The sequence below is a fragment of the Ptychodera flava genome, chromosome 5 (assembly GCF_041260155.1).
Source record: "Ptychodera flava strain L36383 chromosome 5, AS_Pfla_20210202, whole genome shotgun sequence".
Classification (NCBI taxonomy): domain Eukaryota; kingdom Metazoa; phylum Hemichordata; class Enteropneusta; family Ptychoderidae; genus Ptychodera; species Ptychodera flava.
Window position 1 is genome coordinate 42,349,728 of NC_091932.1, and position 23,885 is coordinate 42,373,612.

General features: G+C 36.5%; 1 protein-coding gene across 1 annotated transcript; it reads left to right on the forward strand.

Moving 5' to 3' along the window:
- The first annotated feature begins 842 nt into the window (after positions 1 to 842).
- On the forward strand, positions 843 to 23,859 carry LOC139134007 (RB1-inducible coiled-coil protein 1-like). The gene is made up of 13 exons (XM_070700840.1): positions 843 to 926; positions 2,220 to 2,328; positions 6,362 to 6,488; positions 7,073 to 7,240; positions 8,547 to 8,662; positions 11,683 to 11,899; positions 12,442 to 12,498; positions 13,549 to 13,600; positions 14,108 to 14,226; positions 14,666 to 14,850; positions 18,580 to 18,766; positions 21,654 to 21,794; positions 22,540 to 23,859. Exons 2-13 carry the CDS (start codon positions 2,261 to 2,263, stop codon positions 23,788 to 23,790), a joined length of 2,688 nt encoding a protein of 895 aa, XP_070556941.1. The 5' UTR covers positions 843 to 926; positions 2,220 to 2,260; the 3' UTR covers positions 23,791 to 23,859.
- The last annotated feature ends 26 nt before the right edge of the window (positions 23,860 to 23,885 follow it).

Genomic DNA, 23,885 nt, shown 5'->3' on the forward strand with positions numbered 1-23,885 from the left:
GTCAGGTAAAGTAGGGTTAGGGATTTTCATCTGAACAGCCAACGGTGGACAGCACAAATTTGTTCGTTTCTTTAAGAAAGAAAGAACTTAACTCTGCTTAGAGCTGGTCTTCTGGTTTGTCAGGAGGTGGTCCACAAGGCTGTAAGAGTTTTTCCATAAGATTGAAGCGTACTCTCGCTTTGCTTTCGTTTTCCGCTAACGCAAAATAGTTCAGCATGTCGTAATGGCCGATGTAGCTACAAAAGCTATCCCTGTGTTGGTTGGTCAACCAGTCCCATTTCGTGGTATCTGCGTGCCCTGTTCCGATATATTTCGACTGTAAATGTTCTAGTTGACTGTGAATGTTGTATCTATCACCCATAGTGTACTACTACAGAAACGACAGTATTAGTACGGCTCACAAAACGCGTGGCGTAGTCTTCCTCCACGAGTCAGATCAGCGAGATCCTTTTGTTATGAAGTATTGCATTTTGCGAACACAATTCAGCAAAACTAGCTGTGGTAGACATGCATATTTCGTTCGTATTTGATGAAATTATATTATAAAAATATTGAAATAAATGAGAAATAAAATGAGTATTATTATTCATTTAAAGAGATAAAAATTATTGACGAATCTGTGTGCAGAAATGTAGATTGGGCAGGCCCAATCCATACTCCCTAGGTGGACATAGCTGAAAAAATTCAATTAGCAATTTTCAATAACACATACAACTTTATAATAATATCAGCATCTCTACAAGACTTCATAAGTGAGTGTGTGTTCACTGAACTACTAGTATTTCAATTTGTAGATAAAAATAATGGTTTCTCAATTTCCTTTCCATGATCCTATACATAAACCCCCATTTACCTAAAGGGTCAAAATATGGCGATCGTACATCCCCAAGAAGAAGAAGTGATCGGTGCAGTTGTCGGCTAATTAGGTAAACGACCGTCTTTATATTTATTCATCAAAACTCCCTGAGTAAACAGCTTAATTAATAGAATCAGTTCTGCAAGCAAAATATCGATCAACCGAATAATCCAAAAATGTAACTTACGGTCAGTAAACTTACCAAATGGAAATTTGCATATGAGTAGTACACCTGCTGCATATTCAAAATATCGCTGTTTATATCCACACTGATCAGAGAGGGTTATGTGCAATATTTGTTGTACGGTAACGTCGGTTTTAGCGGGCTTGCAAAATTGACGTTTGGATGGAAAACCAAATCGTCATGTAGAGTCTATATGTTTTTACCAAACAACATAATACCGTACATGTTGTTACCCATGACCCTTGATGACACATATCTACATGTTAGGCTGATGTCATCCCTAACTAATATTGCCTTCTCACCGTCATAGTGGAACAACCTTTGCTATGACGGTATATAATATCCGCATTTCAACCATCTAATGTGTTTAATGTTGTGTCACTTGCAAAGCATAGATTATTTTAGCTCTGCGTGGCAGGGCTGTGTGTTAGCCTCCCACCATTTCAACTCCCATACAAGGTACAGTCAATGTAGAAAGTTGCTTGGAATATTAAATTTACCTGATGTAAACAGCATTTTAAAAGCTATTTAAGTCTAACAACAAAGTTTATCTGAAGGAGAAATTTGCCTGTGATACAGTTCCTACCATTAATCCCATCTTGGCTTCAGTGGATGTTGTATTTATCTGTTGGTCAATATGATTATTTTGCTCTGGTATTTTTTGTCTATAAAATATGTTGAAATACAAGTAAAGATCAGTGTTTAATCACTTTCATATGGCATATACTATACAATTGTGCATGAATATGTCTCTCCAAAAAATGGTTCTACCACCAATACATGTATGTTGTTGTTTGTTGAATATCAGTTTGTCAGAATGTAAGAAATGCTTTTGGAAGTACATCAGTTTTCTTGCATGTCTTCTAATAAGACTGTCAGGGTGTTCAATTTTGGCTGAACACCGGGTAAACTGACTTTCCATTTGTTGGTTTTGCTTCCTACAAAAATTACTCATTTCTCAAGGGAATGCACCTTCTATGAAATCCCTCATTTCCTGACAACCTACATGTATTAATGACAATTTTGTCACATATTTGAAACTGATAATTGAACCCCCCCAGAATCCACCAGAAAACTGATAAGGTTACTATAGTAAGATTAATTGGTTCATGAACTGCATCGAAGTACCCACATAAGTTTGCTTTCATCATCATTCTTTATATCATATTTTTTTTTTAGAAGAATTGTAAAGTCCAATGGTGTTGTACTGAGCTGCAATCATGTTGTACATCTTCCTGGTTGATACAGGCACTATGCTGAACTTTGACATGAATCTGGCTGTTGAAAGGTAAAGCTTACTAGTTGCTTGGATTTTTGAATATATCCAATTGTTTGTGAAAGGTAACATAACAAATGTCAAAAATATTTTAAGTTGCTGTGTTTTATAGTCAAACTTAACCTAAAACCATTGTGAAAATAGAAATTTAATAGCTTTTTGGAGTAGAACAAAAACTTGCAGATGTATACAAAACAAAAATAGTGAAAAAATCAGTGAAATTTACATCTACTGTCCCTTAAAATTGCATATGTTTTGATTTTGTCTAAGGAAGGGCAACAGCTGTCAAAAGGGTAGTCATTACAATTTTGTCATCTTCCAAAAGCAGATTTAAAAGTGTTGGTTTTGCTCTGTTCTCCTGTTATACTTATCTGTGATTACAATTTTGTTTATGTTTGTAAGAGATAATAGATTAATGGAAAGACTGCTTGCTTATCATTACTGTGTTCAAAAAATTAAAACATCTTGTTGATATTCAGTGATCAGAGAAGAACAATTCATCCCTTTTGAGGCTGATAGCTGTAAATTTTATGTTTTTACACTATTTTTGTATCTAGTGGGAATTACACTTTATTGTTCTTCTTACCAAAGCGAGTGCAGAAACACAGTAATCAGCTTGTTGTCAACTCTGCCTCAGTGTTACAGCCAGGAATTTTAAACCCGGGGACACTGTGTTCCACCATGATACCATTTAATTTTGGGGACATTTTGCATTTTGGGGGCAACATGCATCATTGTCAATCAAATTTTGTTTTATTTGCAACAAACTAGTTTCACAGAACAAAATTCAAGTACTGGACTACATCAATATGCTTGAATATCAGGCAATTGTTGCAGTATACATTTGTGCTGCCAATTAGAGGTCAGTACTGTAGTCGGACAACAAACAATTGTTATAATATCAAGTGCAGCGTTTTAATTACTTCTAATTACATCTTCAAAAGTACGTAATTATAAACCTCAAAATAACCATGCAAAATAAAGTTATCATAAGTGACAGATATTACTTGCAGTCTACACCCAACACGGATGGCTCATTAGTGCGCCCAAGGTGACCCACAGTACATGAGAACGCAGATAATTGGGTCTGTTTTGGGGAGATTGTTGCATGGGGGCGTCCTGGCTGCAACAGTTTTGCCTGTACACGTTATCGTTGAGAAGTGAATTCTGATCCTGTTTGGAATTCAAATGTAAAACAGTTACAGTGTATATTACAAATGAAGATGCTATGTTGACAAGTTATATAGTGGGTATTGCAACATACTTTGGGGAGTAGAACAAGAATTTGCTTTCAACATACAAAATGAAAATAGTTAAACATAATCCAAAAGACAGCTTTTGGCCCTGTAAAATATTAAGATAGCTTAATTAATGGTAAACCAAGTTCATTCTCATGTATAGCAGTGCTACTGTTTTAATTCTGTAGTAGCTCTCTTTGACTTGAGGCTACTTGTACCATTTGTACAATATCTGCGTTGTTTTTCTATTGTCAAGGAGAATGAAGAACTTTGCCCCCATTAAAGTGTCTCTGCAACTTTGTTCCTACTAGGGCCATGTTTGCAACCGGAACAATAAACTCTTAAAATTCAAGCCTTAATTAAATTATTCCTTAATTTGATGACAGGACTGTTCAGGGTCAGTTGTCATTTGACTGTTGGTAGTTGTGTTGTATTTTCCATTTTTATGGTGAACTAATCTGATTGAGTGGTTTGGACACACCCTTTGACAAAGTGAAACTACTGTGAGTTTAGGAATGCTTGATTGGATAGCTCTCATTTGTCTTTGATAATTGTATGTTCTATATTTGAGCAATTCCTATTTACCTGACGACACTGTTGTGATTATAAAAAACTTTTAACCAACATGAATTGACATGAAATGACAGCCCAAGGTTGCCATTGCAATTTGCATGTGACAGCTGGCCAAATATTAATATACCGGTAGTTAACCTGTGTCCAGGCTTGATAGCAACAGGATCAGTGGACCCTGCACCCCTGTCAACATTTATTGAGGTCAAAGTTACACATTTCTGATCACACTGCTCAACCAAGTCAGATGATGTACATGCTGTAGTTTCCAAATGTTTTCAATTCCATCACTGCTTTGTACATTTGCTGAAGTCCCACAAACTGCTCAGACAGCTGTTGTTTCATAGTGTTTTGATATTGAAAGGGCTTTATGGGTACATGTACAGAATCTTCTGTTTCAACATTTAATATGATCATTAAATGCTATATAACCTTCAGTTCAATGTTAACCCGTTGCATAGATGCTTGTACCCATACACCCTCTGTTTCTAAAGTTTGTCCTGTAACCTCCATACATTGCAAAGATATTCTTAGTCTTACCCATCAATGGATTAAAAGTAATCTCAATTGTCATGTTAACAGTAATTAATGGTTAAGGTTACAGGTAATATAAAACTTAATTTAAGGTTGTGTGATGGTATATTTGCTGTCCTGTCACCTATTTTCATAATATATGTCAAACCGTACTATGATTAAGCCAACTCACAGGCATGTAAAGGTATTTAGCCTGTAAAGATCTGTCAGAAACAGCTGACTTTGTTCCAAAAGCACACTTTGAAAATGAATGTAACTCCTCGTGTCAAATATTCAAGGTCGTAAAAATCAGCTTAACCCGTATACTGCCAGGAAGTATTATTTCCAGAAATGCTGAGTCAGCAGAAATCGGTAGTGCCAAGAGCTATACATATTTTCACATACCTGGCATGGTATGTTATGTTATGTAGGTTTACTGGACAAAAATCAGTAACTGTGTTTTCAGGGACCTTCAAATGTGCAAGTCATTGTTAAAATACAATGTATGAGATATGTTATTACAGGATACGGGATAATAATAAAAGTATCATGGAGACTATAGTGATAAGCACCAGTGTGACAAAGTATTACTTCAGATCAAGTCAGTGAAAATCACGTTGTGATATCATATCATTGATGTTGGAAACCAGTCAATACTATTGTGAGATCATACCATAATTCAATTGTGGAAAATCCTCTGTAACATTATAACCATGGGAAATGGTCATGTGATAGGCCCTAGTCAAACATTATGATCAGTTGAACATTACATCACTTCACAGTGACTCATGATACACATGTGGCCTACTTATATGCTGCAAATTTCCTATGAACTCACTTTTACATTGAACTGTACCCAGCGGTACAGGGTCTCTCAGTGTAAAAGAAATACTTTAATTAATTTAAAATAATACTTATTTCTTCACAAATTGATATCATATAGTGGTAGAAGATAGGCTACTGATGCCATAACATATTACCATATATTCAGTAGTTACAGGTACAATAGCTATAACTTTTGAGGATTTTTTTTCACAATTGTTTTTTCTAGAGACATTTTCTTTGTCTTCTCCCTGACATGTCTTATACAAAGCATTAGCCTTGCAAACACACACAGTGTATGCTATGCTATGTATTATTGATAATCTTGCAGCCTGGACCAAAATTCAATAACACATGCAGCACTGACAAGTTTTTATATCATTGCAAGTAAGGACAGAAACTGTAATTCATAAGCAGGGCTAAGTAAAGTACAGAAAAAAATACACCAAAATTCCTGACATGGATCTTTAACAAACTGAGCATATATGTAATGTAGTATTCTAGTTATGGTCTAGTTTTGTTGTTCTGAATGATTTGAATAAACAAAAAGACAGTTGATACTTCAGGTAAAAGAAAATTATTGAAAAAAAAAAAGAATGTCGATTGAGAGAAGAAAGTTTTGCCTAGGTTGTCAATAATGGTTGACGATACTGGTAGACCACGGTCCCCCTACCTACTTCTTTTGTGGAGGGACCGTGGATAGACAGATGATAAATTATGAGTAATGACTTTTCCATGACCTTTGACCTATAGTTTTTACATAGAGTTGGCTTATTGCAAGCAGTCAGCATTAAGCAAAAAGAAAGGCAAAGTGAGGCAATGATGTATGTTTTTGTTTGCGACTTTACCTTTTGAGTATGATTATTATTGATTTGTTTCATTTGATTATTTTGTTCCATCAGTGTAAGTCACTTGCAAGCAGCCATTGCGGATGAATGCCAGATTCCTGTTGACAAACAAGTGTTGTTGATAAGTGGAGGTGAAAATTTGGATCCTGCAATGAGAGTCTGCAGTTATCATGCTGGAACGGTATGTGAACATTTCTGACTTTTTCATGCAGGCATTACATGTTGCATGATCTGAATTTTTTGAATTTATCATGCTGAATGGCATGTTTTGTGCCATAATTTGAAAATTTTCTAGTTTTCATAATGGTATGTTATGTATATATGATGTGAAGTTTTCTGGTCTTCACAACGGGTGAGTACCATTGCATAAAGCATGCCATGTTTCAAGTTGGAATACTACCTGGCAAGATGTTAATATTTGTTTCTACTTTTACAGCTGGCCTGGTGTGTAATATCACATACAGGCATAGTTGGTAGCATCATGCAAACAGTTTGTAGTTTTCATGACAGAATGGTTGGCAGCATGATGTGAAAAATTTGTAGTTTTTCATGTGGGCATCTTGTGTAATAATATGTGAAAATGTTTTTAAAGTGGATTTTTGGCTTTCTGTCTATTCATGTTATTACATAAAATGTGTGCATGTATAGTTCTTTCTAACAAGTCTTCTTCACCAAGTTTCTTCTTTGTTGTTTACCATTACTGACAGAGTCTATCCCAAACACAAGGAAAGGTAATGAGTAATTGAATACTTTTAACATTTTCAGGACACCAACCCAATCTTCCTATTCAGTAAGAGTACCATAGAGGCGGCAGCACCACCATCACCCAGTGTGTACGGTGGCTCTGATGGAGATCTGAAATACCAAGTGGAGGGATCACTAAATATGCAACCTTCATTTGAAACAGTTGTATCCAGAGTTCAGTTAGCCCTGGTGAGTTTTCCTGTAAAAAACTATGTATCAGGCTTGGTGTGCAAATCTTAGGACTTCTGGTCAGACGCCACCAGGTGTTTTATTCAGACCACTGATGTCGCCATGCCACTGGTCGTACTGACCACTCTATACTGAATCACGTGTTTGACGAAGACTGTCTGCAGACTGCAGTACCAGCAAATTAGACTGCAGGACTAGTAAACTAGACTAGAGGACCAGTGAACTACTGGTAGACTGCAGGACTCACAAATTACCTGGTAGACTGCAGGACTAGCAAACTAGACTGCAGGACCAGCAAACTTAGAGACTATAGGACTAGCAAACAAGACTAGACTATGGGACCAGCTAAACTGGGTGACCAAAGACTGGCTTACATGTACATGTACCTCTGATTATGTGGCAAAAGTGGCTGTGATGACAATAAATTGTTTTGAAATGAGGAATATACTGTAGTATCCATTGTAAAATCTTTAGAAATTCTAGTAGATAATGGATAATTCTCGGTACCTGTAGTACGATTTTGCCACCTAAGTGAGTCATAAAAGTCTAGAGCAGTTGACCATATTTTCACTATGGTAGATTTTTACAGGTAAAACACAAAAGATCACAGAAGCAAAAGGAAGGTTTTAGATTATACAGGAATTTAATGCCAGAAATGCCTGAAAAGATGAGAGGATGGATTAGTTTAGTTTCATGAACAACGAGAACTTTTTGCCACAACAGCCATTATGTTCATGTTAAAAGTATTTATGAGATAACTATGTCAACTCTTGCTGTGGTGAGAAGTCGAATTTTTTACCCACAGTGCATTTCAATATAATGTAGTTTGACCCCTAGCATAAGACAAAAGCTATAAAACATGTACATGGAAAATGAAACTGGTTGTGTTTGCTGTGAAAAATTCTACCTCCCCAAAAGATGATAAACTGTTTAAATAGGTTGTTGAAATTTTTAGCAGTTGACAGTTTTCTGAACAACAAATATTTTTAAACAAAATCTGAACAGTAATATACACAGTTTCTAAGGCGCAGACTTGGCATGTAGTTACTGTGAATTAGTGCTTGGTAATTGAATGAGAGCTAAATGCTCTCACCCTGAACACAAGATTCTTTTGTAAAGAGTACAATATCTGACGTATGGTCTGTGTGTTGTAGCAGACTTCCAAATGCTTGTAAGCCATACACTTTCAATTATCTTTAGAAATGATATTTTAACTATTTTATCAATAACACTCTCCATCATTTCTCAAAATGACTCAAATCTGCCTTGACATTTCATCTGACCAAAATGTTCTATTTTTCTCCAGCAAATTTCTGACTTGGCCCGTGATGAAGTCTCGTGTTGTGAAAGTTTGGTTCATGATCAGCATTTACAGCAGCAAGGCTGGGCAGCAGTTGTTGCTAACCTTGAAGACATCAGCAGGTAAGACATGAAGAGCCCTTCCCTTTCATCATCAATATTGCTTTCAATAATAAAGTAGGCTATGTTATTGTACTAAAGAGTGTGGAAGTGAGGTCAAGTGCAGCATAGCCAGTGTGTTTCTGTTGATTTTTGTTTTCAACATCTTCACCACCATGGTTTGGACCAACCCTATCGTTTTCAATGGTAAATGTGGACCTGTTTATAGGGAAATGGTAATGAACAGGTTAAGGTAACATGTGCCTAGATACTGAATGACTTTAACCCGTTGAGCGCCAAAGTAATTTTTTGTCACCTTTAGAAAATATGCTTCTGTCAGTTTTTTCAGATTTTTGTCAAAATTTTGATAACGAACTGTAGCCAATTAAATGTGATATCCATTTGGTCCAACATTATCAAAAAGTTACAGAAAAATTCATAAAAATTGGTAAAATTTTGCACTAAAATTTTGGCGGGAGAAAATTATAGTGCTCAAAGAGTTAATTATCTGTTGCTGAAATTTTCCATCAGGGAACCTCAAACTATTCCCTGTCAAATCAAGAATCAAAGGGGCCATTGTGCAAAATTTGATACTAGAGAACCAATTTCTCAATATCTCTTGACATTTGAAATTCAAAATGGCTGCTATCTCTATGTTAACTCAGTATAGAAAAATTTAAGTTGATTTTCACAAAAATAAGCCAATGATAATAGCTTTTTTCTCCATAAGCTTCAAAATATGTGCCACAAATGATAGACTGAAAAATATTTTAAAAAGTTTGAAAGTTTGAATATCTCTACTTTAAGACTAGATTTCTTTCACAGTAACAAATCACTCTATAATGTTGAGACTAGATTTCATTCACAGCTACAAATCACTCTACAATGTTGAGAGAGTGGAATAAGAACCAGGAGCAAAAACCTAACATCTATACTGATTGCCATATCACAAAAGTGGTTCCGATGAGCCATGCAGTCTTGAAGTTTTCAAATAGGGTTCAGATGTACCGGTATTTGCTTTCTCAAATGAATGTAACATGGAATGTTTAGTTTATGAGATTATTGACTGCACAGGAATCTTTAGATATGAAAAGTTATGTAAGGTAGTATATGGTTCAAAAGTTAAAGACCTAAACTGTCACTCAAACTTTCCTAAAGGAAACTTTCTACCACCCTCTTTCAAAATCAGGAGTAAAAATAAATGGTGACCGTGCAATAAAATTATCGATTTTAAAAAACCTACAATGGTGAACATTGTTCTTCCTCAAATGAGCCCCATGTCTAATAGTGGTAGAGAAGAAAAGTTTTGTTAAAATTTGAGTTTCCGAGTATCTAACTCTGAGATACATTCTACCTTAAAGCCCGGCTCGAAATGGACCGGGATCAGGATTAGTGCCAAGTTTGGGTGGGCGTTTTGGAGCATGGCTCTGCATAATGAGTCTGTTGGCAACAGTTGCGATCGTTCGCATTATCTACGTAATCTGTTTGCTCTCAAATCACACTCAGGCTTGGGTACGTACACTGTAGCCTTCGTTTCCCGGTTCGTTTCAGTTATGCCATGGCAATACTCGAAAGAAAAAAGAAAGAAAGAAAAACTAGGAAGGAAAAGGAATACGTCAGGAAAATGATAGGAAATAGGTAAACGGCGACGTCATGACCGATCGCAAAAAATAAAGGAAATTCACGGAAGGGTCGAGACTTCCTTGAATCTCGTGTATCACGGTAATAGCGATCGCGGTCAGTTGCTCGGTTGCTTGGCGGCGGGGTGATATCGAAAAATTATCACGAGTTATGTTTATTTTCGGAGCAATTGCAAGTTTTTCTCGAAACGTTAACCTTCGACTGGAATCAATGACAGACTGGGTTCCTCTCCGTCTTTCTTTCTACCTCCATGGTTATTGAAGGAATTAAAGTCCAGCTTTTGCCGAAATATTATTACGATGTAGTGCGGAATCAATGAGCTGTCCTCAGACACGCGTATCCTAAAGCGTTTACAAGATTGGGTGATGGCGCTTACTTGCTCATCTTGAACTGAAGATTGAATGTTCAACTATTCCAATATCTTACAATTTTTGTTAAATTCTCATCACAGAAGTCCAAATGAAACTGGGATAATCGGTATGTCAAAACCTTACTAGTACCAGCCCTCCGAACACGACATGTCATTTCCACGTGTAAAAACACGTGTACATACGGTCGTTTTCGGGGCCAGCATATATATCCAAAACAACTGTTCAGTACCGTCACGTTTGGCCGTAGATTTGGAAGGGGGAAGTTGTTAAAAACGTGGATCTCTTCGACTGACAATAATTAAATTGATCATGGAGGCTACCGCCATGGTTATTTTCGATGCCATTCTCAGTGCAAACTACGGACTCTGCTTACGCGCTTTTCGCTAGAAAACATCGTACTACGGGTAAGCTTACGGACCAGTCCTCTTGCTAAGTCACGTCTGAAAATGGTTCACTTTCGTGATGTCATTGCACCATAAACGCTAGCAAAAAGAGTTGATGGCAACACAAAGTTTTCATCCTTCGCCCGCTGATATAAGTCTAAGTTTACATATAGTTTGTTTACATCGTAATTGTTCTCGTATGCACAGCAAATGTTTGACCAGTTTACGCCTCTGCGCGTCACCGAATGATTGACAATTGTTTGAATCATGGAACAACTGTCTCCGGAGGGCCATTCCCTTTGTTCAGAAAGCGATTTTTCCCCTAATTGTCGTAGTTTTAAAAAACTTTGTGAAACTTTGCAGATACCTGTATGGCCTAGGTGTTTATGAAACAGTCTATGTTCATGGTATGCCAATAATAGATGTTTGAGAATCGTTTAGGCCGATTTTCACGGAGCGGTCTACCTAGCTATTGCCAGTTGTCACTCAAGCGCCATTATGAATTTTCAATAAGTTAGGGGCCTTTTATACCCCGCACACCGGTTTAAGACATACATTACGGAAAAAAAAAATTGATGTTTGAATATGACGTTATGAAGGAATATCTAATATTGTACTACATGACATGTATGTTTCTATTTTTTCCCAGTGCTTTCGGACACAGATCCAACATATTCAAGCAGAATTTTGAAGAATTTCTAGTGACCAGATCTCAATACTTCACCATGTTGAGTGACTTCAGCACTGTCTTAACTCTTCTCTCCAAAATGCCACTTCTTCCATGTCTGTTGCCACAGCGACAAAACCAACAGAAACCAGCTGATTTGTCAAAATGCATAACATTACTACAGTGGATAAGTAGCCAGGTTGGTGGTGTGTTTTGTATTTCTGTCAAATTATAACAAAGAGGAGCTATCTGCTGTGCTTCTTATAAAGGTATTGTACACCTTGAAACTGCAAGACCTATTATAGTAATCTTTTGTTCAAACGTTAGAAAATGAAACTTTCAATCATTCTCTTACCAAATCAAGAATAATAGTTAGCGGTCACTGTGCAAATTACGGTACTGAAGAAACAAATTACCCAATATTTACCGATATTTGAAATTCAAAATGGCTGCCACCCTGTGTTAGCTCCATGGAGAAAAATTGAATATTCAGTTTTCACAAAACTAACATGATGAAAACAATTTTCATACTCAAGAGCTTCACAATGATGCGCAGAGGTAGACAAGAAAAGAGTTACAAAAATTTGAGAGTCTGAATATCTGTCCCTGAGGTGCATTCTTCCTCAATATGATCATTCAGGGAAATAAAAGAAGAAATTCTTATATGTATGTCTGTCATTTGCAAACAATCCTATAGGAGGATAATACATTTGTAGTGAGTGATTTGTGTGTGTCTTTCAGGACCAGAGAAGTACCTTACAGCAAATGGCAGAGCAATGCTTGAAGGCATTAGAACAGGTGAGATTTCAGAGATTATTGATTACTCATATCACTCGGAACAAACTTGAATCAATGTTTCAGAAAAATGTCATTGTCAGTGACAACAGTCGCTGAAGTCTCCAGCAATATTACAAGTCAGTTCTGTTTACTGAGTCTGATTTCTCTCTTCTGAGTTCATGTAACCCTTATCATCTCTACCATGGAATGATGTGTGTTAATAAACTGTTCAGTATCTGATTTAATATCACATCGACTTGTATATGAATTCACTTTTGTAACATTCCTTGATGTCAACAAAGTCATGCCTCATCCTACATAATGGTGCAAAGGGATGAAACTGTATCATTTATTGCACAACTATCTCTTCCCTACCCTAATGGTTTTGTTGATGGCAGAAGACCTGTACATGTTAACAAGGTCCCCTTCTTTGAAATATCAAACTTTACTAGCAATCAGGTTAAAATGTGCGAGATATTGTTTTAGCTGCCACTGTATATTCTTGTACCTAAACCTCAGCAAACAGTCCTGACATGTGTGTTTTCAAACATGTATGGTCCGACTTTTCTTTGATACTCACATGTCTTGCACAATATGACAGACAATACCCATCATTAAGACATTCTGAAGATCTGGCTGTAAGAGTTGAGTAGACAGATAAACTGATAGTAATGTGGACATGCTGGTACAGATAGAGAACAATGAAGTCAGCAAATGATAGTGTAGTATGCGCCTAAAAATTGAAAGAATTAAACTTTTCCTGTGACTTTGCTCAAAAATACATTACACCATTCTCTTTAAAATCAAGAATACATTTCAGTGGTCACCATGGGAACTTCAGCACTAGAGAAACAAACTACCTTAAATATACTAGCAGTTAAAATTCAAAATGGCCGCCATGGGGAAAAAATTAATTGTTTAATTTTCACAAGAGCAATATGATGAGAGCTTCAAAATGAGCCCCCACGAGCGCAAGACCATAAAAGTACTGTTAAAATTTGTGAGTCTAAGTAACATCCTTGAAGTTCATTCTACCTGACACAACTATTTCACTTTCTCACCTCTTTTCAGTTTGATGAATCTGTTCTCAATAATTTAATGACAGAGATTAATACAGCATTAGGTAAGTGATGCAATGAAATGTTGAAATTATATGAAATGTTTTTTTTTTACAATACATACAGAACATTAGGTTTTAGAGATTCTTGCAGCTACAAAAAATGATACAGTAACAAATTATATTGAAATTTGTACAAGCTAATGGTCAATCAATCACTGATGTACTAAATCTCAAAATCAGACTCTTTCATTCAGCAACTTCTCTGATATTCTTCTTTTACGTCAAGCATCAGTTCAAACACACCACAAAGCCTTATGACTACACATTTGCCATTTTGATAAAAACATACCTCATCCTCCAATGAAGGTGTTTTCATGAATTTTGACCAGTAGACTTCACTGATTCAGTTTAACCCCATTGACATTGCCCTGTCCTTGACCCCAATGGTGCACTCTGATGGTTTTCGAATGTTTTCACCGTGAGCTGTGGGTGACAAAGTCAAAGAGGTTTCAAGTGAAAACTGAAAATTTCACAAAGATTATTTTTTTTCTTGTCACCTGTGATTGCCAGAGGCTGTAGACAATGCCAGCATGAAGGAAATCAAAGGTCTTGGTGACAGATTGTTTGGATTGGAACAACTGATGGCTGGTGCAAGGAAAATAGTTCAAGAACAAGGAGATATGTCACAGGTATGAATGAAATCACATCTAATTGATATGCCTCATGCTAAGGGTCAATTTTACTGGCATAATAGAAACATGTCAAGGCCCCCTTTGAAAAACATACAAAAATATATTCTTTTGAGGGCAGGAGGGAGAAAATGAAAGAAATGAGGTTTGACATTGTGTGTTATGACTGATTGCAAATAGATTATTTAAATAGCATCATTATGATATCAATTCTGAATGCAATAATTAATTTCGTATTTTTTCCCTCTCTGATACTCTTTAGATGAAAGTCAATCTGATCTGACCTAGTTTTCCTGTTATTTGTAATTGCAGCAATTATACCAGTATATCAATTTTCCAGGAAATGGGCAATTCAACTCATATTCTCTCATCCCAGTATCATGTAATATAGGTTAACTGAGGTATTCCTTTTCTTTTGAATATGACCTCTTTTCATCAGGGATTTGTTCAAAACCAGGAAAGAGTCACCAAGTTGAACGATCCTTCCATTCTGCCTGACCTATGTGCAAGTCACCAAAAGCAGTTAATCGTCATGTTGAAAAATCACAGCCAACTTCGAGACATCAGAAGACGGTGTACACTTGCCAAGGAAGAGCTATCTGCAAATTTGCATGCAAGGCTAAGGTAATTCAGTGTATTGATGAACGTCTTCAAACTATCTACATACCGGTATGACACCTATTTACATAGTAAAGACATCAGCCATCAAAACCACTCAGCTACATCCCAACCTTATGAAGAATGATTCAATAACCAAGCTATGTGTCTGACTGTGACCTCTCACAGGCTGTAGAGTTCATAAAGCACAATCCATAATGATAATTGACTGACCCACTCTGTGACATTTGCCTATCAATCAAAATCTATCATCATTTTGACAAATCGATATCGAATTTGATTGATGTAGCCATATCATAGCCATATCCCCATTATCTGTATCTTTTTCCTTTGGTTTAGCTCCCATAGCCATATGTATATATGGCAATGGAAGCTATTCTTATAGGCTAGGGAAATGTCTGTATGTATGTATGTCTGTATGTCTGTATGTCTGTATGTCTGTATGTCTGTATGTCTGTATGTCTGTATGTCTGTCCGTCAACATCAAAAACTCCAAAACCGCTGTACATTTCATCTTGATATTTGGTGTGTACATGGATGATGGGCTGTAGATGAGATTTTGTTCAAATGAAGTTGTCATTGCCAAAAATATGCAAATTAAGTGAAAAAATGTAAAAACAGTCAAAATTGAAAAAACTCAATAACCACTGAGCAGATTACATGAAAAATTAGCATGTAAGTACTTTGGGCTGACATGAAATGATTGTGCACATCTTGGGTCAGTATCTTGGACTTGCTATTTTTCATGAATTTTTTTGTAATTTTCTCCCATTTTTGGTCAAAAAATCTCCTGCTCTGAAACCACAAGTCCGATTGATTTGAAACTTGGTATGGAAGTGCATAGGAGTGACCTTTCCCAAATTTGGGCAAATCGTGGTGAAATTTGCATATTTTTAGTTTACACGTCCATAGACTCCCATGTATAAGGCAGATCTCCATAGACTCCCATGTATAAGGCCACGAAAAATAAAAATTTAGTTTCTCATCGTATTCATATTGCAAAAGGATGCAGTGACACAATTTTTAGTCCCCACGGTGAAGTCCAGTGAGCTTATAGATTGGGTCATGTCCGTCTGTTCGTCCATCCGTGAGTCCATCCGTTCACGCATATATCTCGGATATTTTGACAAAATGTCATGTGACCTTGATGACCTTTGATCTCAAATATACATATTTGTCCATAACTCAGTAACCACAAGTGCTACAGCCTTCATGTATGGTATGATGGGACACCTTATGACGCCACATATTGTACCTCATTAATTATGCACATATCTAATTTTGAGCGAGCCAATAGCACTAGACGTCTGATTTTTGGTATATAGGGATAACTTAGCAATACAATTTTTTTGACAAAATGTCACGTGACCTCTGTGACCTTTGACCTCAAATATACATATTTGTCCATAACTCAGTAACCACAAGTGCTACAGCCTTCATGTATGGTATGATGGGACACCTTATGACACCACATATTGTACCTCATTAATTATGTGCATATCTAATTTTGAGCGAGCCAATAGAGCTAGAGGTCTGATTTTCGGTATATAGGGATAACTTAGCAAAACAATTTTTTTGACAAAATGTCACGTGACCTCGGTGACCTTTGACCTCAAATATACATATTTGTCCATAACTCAGTAACCACAAGTGCTACAGCCTTCATGTATGGTATGATGGGACACCTTATGACGCCACATATTGTACCTCATTAATTATGCGCATATCTAATTTTGAGCGAGCCAATAGAGCTAGAGGTCTGATTTTTGGTATATAGGGATAACTTAGCAATACAATTTTTTTGACAAATGTCACGTGACCTCGGTGACCTTTGACCTCAAATATACATATTTTCCATAACTCGGTAACCACAAGTGCTACACCCTTCATGTATGGTATGATTGGACACCTATGACGCTACATATTGTACCTCATTAATTATGCGCATATCTAATTTTGAGCGAGCCAATAGAGCTAGAGGTCTGATTTTTGGTATATAGGGATAACTTAGCAATACAATTTTTTTACAAAATGTCACGTGACCTCGGTGACCTTTGACCTCAAATATACATATTTGTCCATAACTCAGTAACCACAAGTGCTACAGCCTTCATGTATGGTATGATGGGACACCTTATGACGCCACATATTGTACCTCATTAATTATGCGCATATCTAATTTTGAGCGAGCCAATAGAGCTAGAGGTCTGATTTTTGGTATATAGGGATAACTTAGCAAAACAATTTTTTTGACAAAATGTCACGTGACCTCGGTGACCTTTGACCTCAAATATACATATTTTTCCATAACTCGGTAACCACAAGTGCTACAACCTTCATGTATGGTATGATTGGACACCTTATGACGCCACATACTGTACTCAATAATTATGCGCATATCTCATTCTGAGCGAGCCAATAGAGCTGGATGTCTGATTTTGGTATATAGGGATAACTATAGGAGAGAAATTTTTTGACCAAATGTCATGTGACCTCGATGACCTTTTACCTAAAATATATGTTTATGTCAATAAATAAGTAACCACAAGTGCTATGTCCTTTGTATTTAGTAGGATGGGAGACCTTATGACAACACACGCTTTACCTCATTAATTATGTACACATCTAATTCTGGGCAAGCGAATAGAGCTAGAGATCTGATTTTTTGGCATATAGGGATTAATTAGCAATATAATTTTTTTTTTCAAAATGTCATGTGACCTCGATGACCTTTGACCTTGATTATACATATATATGCATATTTCAGTAACCACAAGTTCTATACCCTCCAATTTTGATAGGATATTAGACCTTAAGATGTCACATCTTGTACCTCATTTATAATGCGCATATGTATTTCTTGGCTGGCCAATACTGCTAGAGGTCTGATCTTTTTTCCGATTTAGAACCATAACTTAGACATGCCTCATGTGTTTCAAATTGGGAACAACGACATAGACCTATGTGCCCATAGATCTCAACATATACACTCCAGTGATACTTCTTAATGACCACATTTTCCTGCCCCATCAAGACTAATACTCCTATTACAAGTGGGGACTATGTCATTGTAAATGACTTGTTGAGTTAATGGTTGTATCACAGTATTCGATATATCTAATTCTGTATTTTCCATTTTATATTCTGAATAATTACATTAAACATATTTCACTGTCTCCAGTACATTTCATTTAAGTATTTTCACTTCATGCACTTATCCCTTTCACACATGTTCAAATATCTGACCAGAGAACAAACACTAAATAGTCCGGGATGGGAGCTACAGTGTCATTGACGCTATTTTTGATAAGATGGTTTGAAATTAAATGCAACTTACGCATTTTTCCATAATTACTTACAGAATTATGACCACAGAACACTCCTCAAACATTGGAAATGAAAACACAACTTAGATTTTATCAACTAAATAATTTTGAAGGTGTAACTCAAATATGGCTGCTAAAAATGTGTATGGAAGTACCTGAATTTAAAGAGCCATGTACATCACTAAGGCATAGAAATGTCACATTTTCAAAGACAATATAGCTTAATAACAGGAATCAAAAACATCTCTCTGAAGTTTGGGTGCTAGTTTTTAGTAAGGAGAATACAAAATGATTCAGCTATTAGGGCTTTAACTCTTGCTTGAAAAGTTTTCTGAAGTTGCAACTTTTGAATACCGTACAGTACATTGAAGCATAAGAAATCAAAATTTGCTCTGTGTGTCTGTTCCAGGTGGATAATGTATGTAGAGAAACAGATATCGGATATTGACAGTAAAATGGTCATTTATCATGAAAATTTGAAGAGGTTAAGAAGACGTCTTGAAGTTGTTGAGCAGATTGACATGGCACCAAGACTGTATGCAATGGCTGTGGTAGAAGTGTATCGTAGGAAGTTGTTTTCTAGCAAATTCATGCAGGTTTGTCAGTAACTTGGTTAAAAGTTTATGAAATACAATTTTTTTTTATGAATGATGCAAACTCTGTGTTCAGTTTATGGAGTGGATAGATAGCATTACTGTATGCTTTACTCGATATTTATTTGCAATTTTTGTATGAAAAAAGTGGACACCAATATGCAGGGAAAGACACTTATTTTTTTATCCACTTGCCCTTCGGGCAAGTGGGGGTTTCGGTTCACTTGCCCGAATTGGAAAACCACTTGCCCAGTATAATTTACGTGTTTGGAAAAAGCTAAAACATTGGTTTTTCATTTCACACACTTTATTTTGAAAATTATCATGTTATCATGAGAAAATGTCAGACATTCTCATAGGGTTCTCCTCACACTTCTAAGAGTGCTGGATGGCTCATTTATATTAAATCAATTATCAAAGCCCCACTAGCAGTATCATATAGCATTCTTTATGTGAGTTTACTTCTGAACTAAAACAAGATTTTGGGAATGTGCTCTGTGAGGGGTTTGAATACAAGTATTGTTAACTGCCCAGTGAGACTGCATGTGCAATTTTGAACAAGAAAAATAATGTGTGCCCAAACGTAAAATGGCACCCAATGCAAACATAGCAAAAAACAGTGTACACCATGCATATATGCATTTGAATATTCAAGGAAACAACAGAGTAGTCCAATGTAATGCATAGTGTTGAATGTTTTCAACTGGGACAAAAATGTTTTGTTTTCTTTGTAGTATGGTGGGAAATCAAAATAATGGTTAAAATGTAAATTTACTTGTCCAATTTTTCACTAAAGAATGTTTTGTAAAGCTGCAAAGACTATATCCTATTAATGGGTAGAATTTAAAGAAAACCAGAAAAAATAGGAAGCCTTTTTAGGTCAACAAATTTCAAGATTTACAGCTAGTGGGGCTTTCATATTCATAGAAAAAATTCTAACAGTTCATATGTTTGTATGTGTACTTTCTTAGGTCTTAATGTACAAATAATAACAGCCATTTTAATTGTACCTTCAAAGTATTTTTGCAGTTAAAAGTTTTAACTTATTTATACAGAAAGAAAAAAATCTGTAGCTATAAAGGAATGTTTTGAAGCTTCTGAAAAATAATGCACTTCTTTGTCATGTTTTTACTGCGCTGACATCATAGCCTATGAAGTTTGGATTACCATTGCACTATACCAGTATCCTATGTTTTTCTAATAACCTAGGTGGTCTTTTTAATGCTCATGCGCAGACTAAATAGAATTTAAACCAACAACCTACGGCGCCGGTGGTTTTCTATGTGTCTTGAAAGATGAATTTCTCGATGTCAAACTCGCTCCAATTGCTTCTTGACAGTCATTTTAGAATGGGAAAATTCACAAACAGAGAGGTTGGTCGCCACGGACAAGTAACTTTTAGCTTATTGACCTGAAAATTAAGTCAGTGTTCATTGAAAATTCAAAGACTGGACCCGTTGACACCAAAGCTTGCTCATGACTTTCATTGCATGCGGTCTTGCCACGATGCCACTCACTGTCACTTTCAAGTTAACATTGAAGAGTACGTTTTAGTAAAACTCCCTTTTTTGTGGTGATTTTTCACCACTGGACTTTATTTTTACATCATTATAAACGTTCATACAAAGCACAAAAACCGCTGTGTGTTTCTTTTTTTACCGTATCAACATATTTTGAGACACCGTAACCTCACAGTCAATGCAATGAACTTTGGTGAACGTACGCTCCACCAGCTGAACAGCTTTTTCATATGCAAAATCCGCGTACGGTATTTAACCGGTGGTATTGTTTGAACTGCATTTATTGAAAACGATTACATGATTCTTTCATCAACTCTTCATGCAATTTTATGAAAAACCTTATGGAAATGTTCACAATGACATAACGAAAATTTTTTGTGTTTAAGTCCGTGTTCCCTCACCAGAAAATCGCTCTCGTGAATTCGATTTCTAGGTATTATTTTTTTCACTTGTCCCGTCGGGCAAGTGGCATCGGAGGTTCACTTGCCCGAACGCGACTTTCACTTGCCCCGGGCAATCGGACAACCCTTAGTGTCTTTCCCTGATCTGTTGTACAGCATTTGGTGTATTGCTACTGATCTCTGAAGAAAAACACTGAAGGGTTAATTTCTTTTGTTCAACAAAGTGAAGTGTCCAGCAGACTGCAAGTGAATAGCCTCCTTGTCAATCAAACACTATTATGTGTAATCATCATTACAAAGTCATATATCACTCATGTGTGCAATTTTCATGATATTTCCTGATAGAAATTATGTGAAATTTCTACAAAATATCTGTATTGTTGATGGATCAAAAACACATTCTTAACATTGATGCGGCAATGATATGGAGATTTTGGGACAAAGGTACAGGATATTTTCAAGTTAATCATGGCAGGAATTTATATTGATACAGGGAACTACATATTCTACCGGTACTTTCTTACCAGTGTTCATCAGCAGTCATCCATTGATATGAGACTTGTTTGTGGATCCGGAATGTACCCATCACCACAAACTTATATATTGAGTCTCCCCTACCCTGTACTTGTTTTTAGTCTCTCCTCCCTCATACTTGATTCTAGCTTTTCCTATCTCTTTGTTGTTTTTAGGCATTATCCCTTGTTGTCACCCTCCGTTACCTTTTTTTGTTTTCTGCCTCCCCTACCTAATACTTATTTTGCTATTCCCTCACTGCTTTATGCATTGTCTTCCATGTCCCTTGCATTATTTTCCATAAATGAATAACAAAGGTTTTCACTTCAGAGCATTCAATCCATGGCAGCAAGAAATCACGGATTTTTCATAGGAAGTATTTCATCAGAATGCAAATCTCAAATTAGCTGATTTCATGTAATAATACCCAGAGATCTTTTTTCCATTGAAACCCAGTGGGCAACAAAATTGACGGATGAATCCAGCAATATCCAAGGAGAAGAAATTTCAAGAAGAATGGAATTTTCTGCTCTAATGGGAAAACATTTCCTGCATGGTTTATTCCCAGGGATAGATGATTACCCATCAGCCTTTGCGGTGAGTAAATATCAATCTATATTTACCCTCCTGTTAGTCATTACCCATCATTCTATACTGAGACAAAATATATAGCCATATTATATCATACCAGTATATTGATGGCGCAAATACAGCGATCTGATTGGTCGAGACACAAAAAGAACCGTGGTATATTGGCGATATACCACGGCTGGCATACGCGCGAGCTCTCAGCTTGAGCAAAAATCCATTTTTGACGTTCCACGCCAGAATTTCAATATACTGTTATGATATAATAGCAATAAATCACACCCAGCTGTGGTATACCACTTGATTTTGACCAGTTCACTTCATATATGCACTAGCTATCGCGTGTGCGTATATGTTGTGAACTGGTCAAATCTTGTGGTATACTGTCGCTTGGTGTGATTTATTGCTCAATTATTCAGTAACTGTAAATATTTATTTTGAGAGACATTTTAACAGCTGTACTTTTGTGGAAGCCATTATGGGTTAAGAAACAGTAACTTAACACAGCCTGGTATAACTTTACGCACCTGATAGTCTCACTATGTACCGGTATTCTTCATCATTTATAAGGAACATATTATGATGTATGTGTAACAGTGAAAAGGCTGAATCTCAAACTCTACAAATTTTATTGAATCGCTTTTTAACAAAAAAAATGATGGCGTGGACATTCTTGAAATATCCAGCAATGAACCATTTCATTCACCAAACAAAAAAATTAATAAAGGGTCTTTTTATGTTTCATTTTCACCAGAGAGAAATCCCAGAACCCTTTGATGCCAGGCTGCCTGAGATAACAGATACAGATATTACACAGCTCAGACAGGAAGTGCCAGAATTAGCTACAGTTCTACGTATTCCAAGTGGTGAAAATTTCATGAAAGATTTTGAAGAGCACCACCAAGAGGTAATGGCCTTGAAAAGTCTGACAGCCAGGAGTCCATTGAAAGAATTACCTGAAGGAAATGAGACTTCACTCATTGGGAATGTAAACAATCAACCTCAACAGATGCCTTCCAAAGACGGCACAGTGGTTGCCGAGGCTACCAAAAATGCTAAGATGGAGGAAGATGAGGACTCAAAGAGACTTAGCCTTAGCTTTGAGAAAGTTGAAAATGTCCTGGACGAAGAGTTTCAGAAAATGGCAGAAGAGCAAAGACAGTCTTTGATCAAGATTGATGAAGTGCTGCAGGACAAGAGTCCAGAGACACCAGTTACAAATGTGAATCAGTCACCCTTTGTGTCGTTCACTGACCAAAACGATGACTTTGTGTCAGCTCCGCAGAGTCTAATACCAGATCTAACCAGCAAAGGCAGACACGACACTACAGATGCTGCTACAGCTCTACACACAGATCTTATGCAGAAATCTATCCAACTCGTCAAAGTGCAAAATGAACTAGAAACAACAAAGACATATCTAGCTAATGAGCAGGAGAAATTCAAAAAACTTTTACAAACCCTAGACAAAACAAGATCTAATATGAAATTGGACATGCAGAGCTTAGAGAAAGATATTCAAAATGAGAAAGAAAAATACGGTTTGTTAGTCGGAGATGCCAGAGAAAAGTTTATTCAAGCGGTAGAATCTGTGAAAGCCGAACATGACAAAGAAAAGAGTGACCTTCAGAAAATGATTGACAAAGTGAAACAAAGTAGCAAAGAAATGGAAGAAATGTATCAAAATAAATTGAAAGAGCAGCTTGATAGGTTTAATAGTTTACAGGAACAAGCAAAGCAGTTACAGGAACAGTTGAAATCTAGCGGAGACAATGCTCAAGCATTGCAACAGAACTATGAAAGTAAGATACAGGAAATAACAAACAAACTAATAGACGAAAGGAATGATGCTGTAGCAAGTACTAGACAGGAATTGACCAATCATATCAGAGAAATGGGCATTGATATCAAGTCTAAAGAAAAGGTTATAGCAGAGTTGGCACTTGAAAAAGACCAGCTTGCGAAAGATTTGACCGCTGGGTTGAGAAAAGCAAAAAGGAGTTAGAAAGTAGGTTAAGAAAAGAGGCAGAAATTGAACAGAGGAAAAAATATCCTAGCAGCGGAGGAAAAAACTGGAGAGCATACGGAGGAAAGAAACAG

Bases quoted from the DNA above. Each gene is read 5' to 3' on its own strand.
- LOC139134007 (XM_070700840.1), top strand. From the start codon at position 2,261: ATGTTGTACATCTTCCTGGTTGATACAGGCACTATGCTGAACTTTGAC. The intron at 14,851-18,579 runs GTAATTCAGTGT...TGTCTGTTCCAG, and splicing joins AATTTGCATGCAAGGCTAAG to GTGGATAATGTATGTAGAGA. The intron at 21,795-22,539 runs GTGAGTAAATAT...CATTTTCACCAG, and splicing joins ATTACCCATCAGCCTTTGCG to AGAGAAATCCCAGAACCCTT.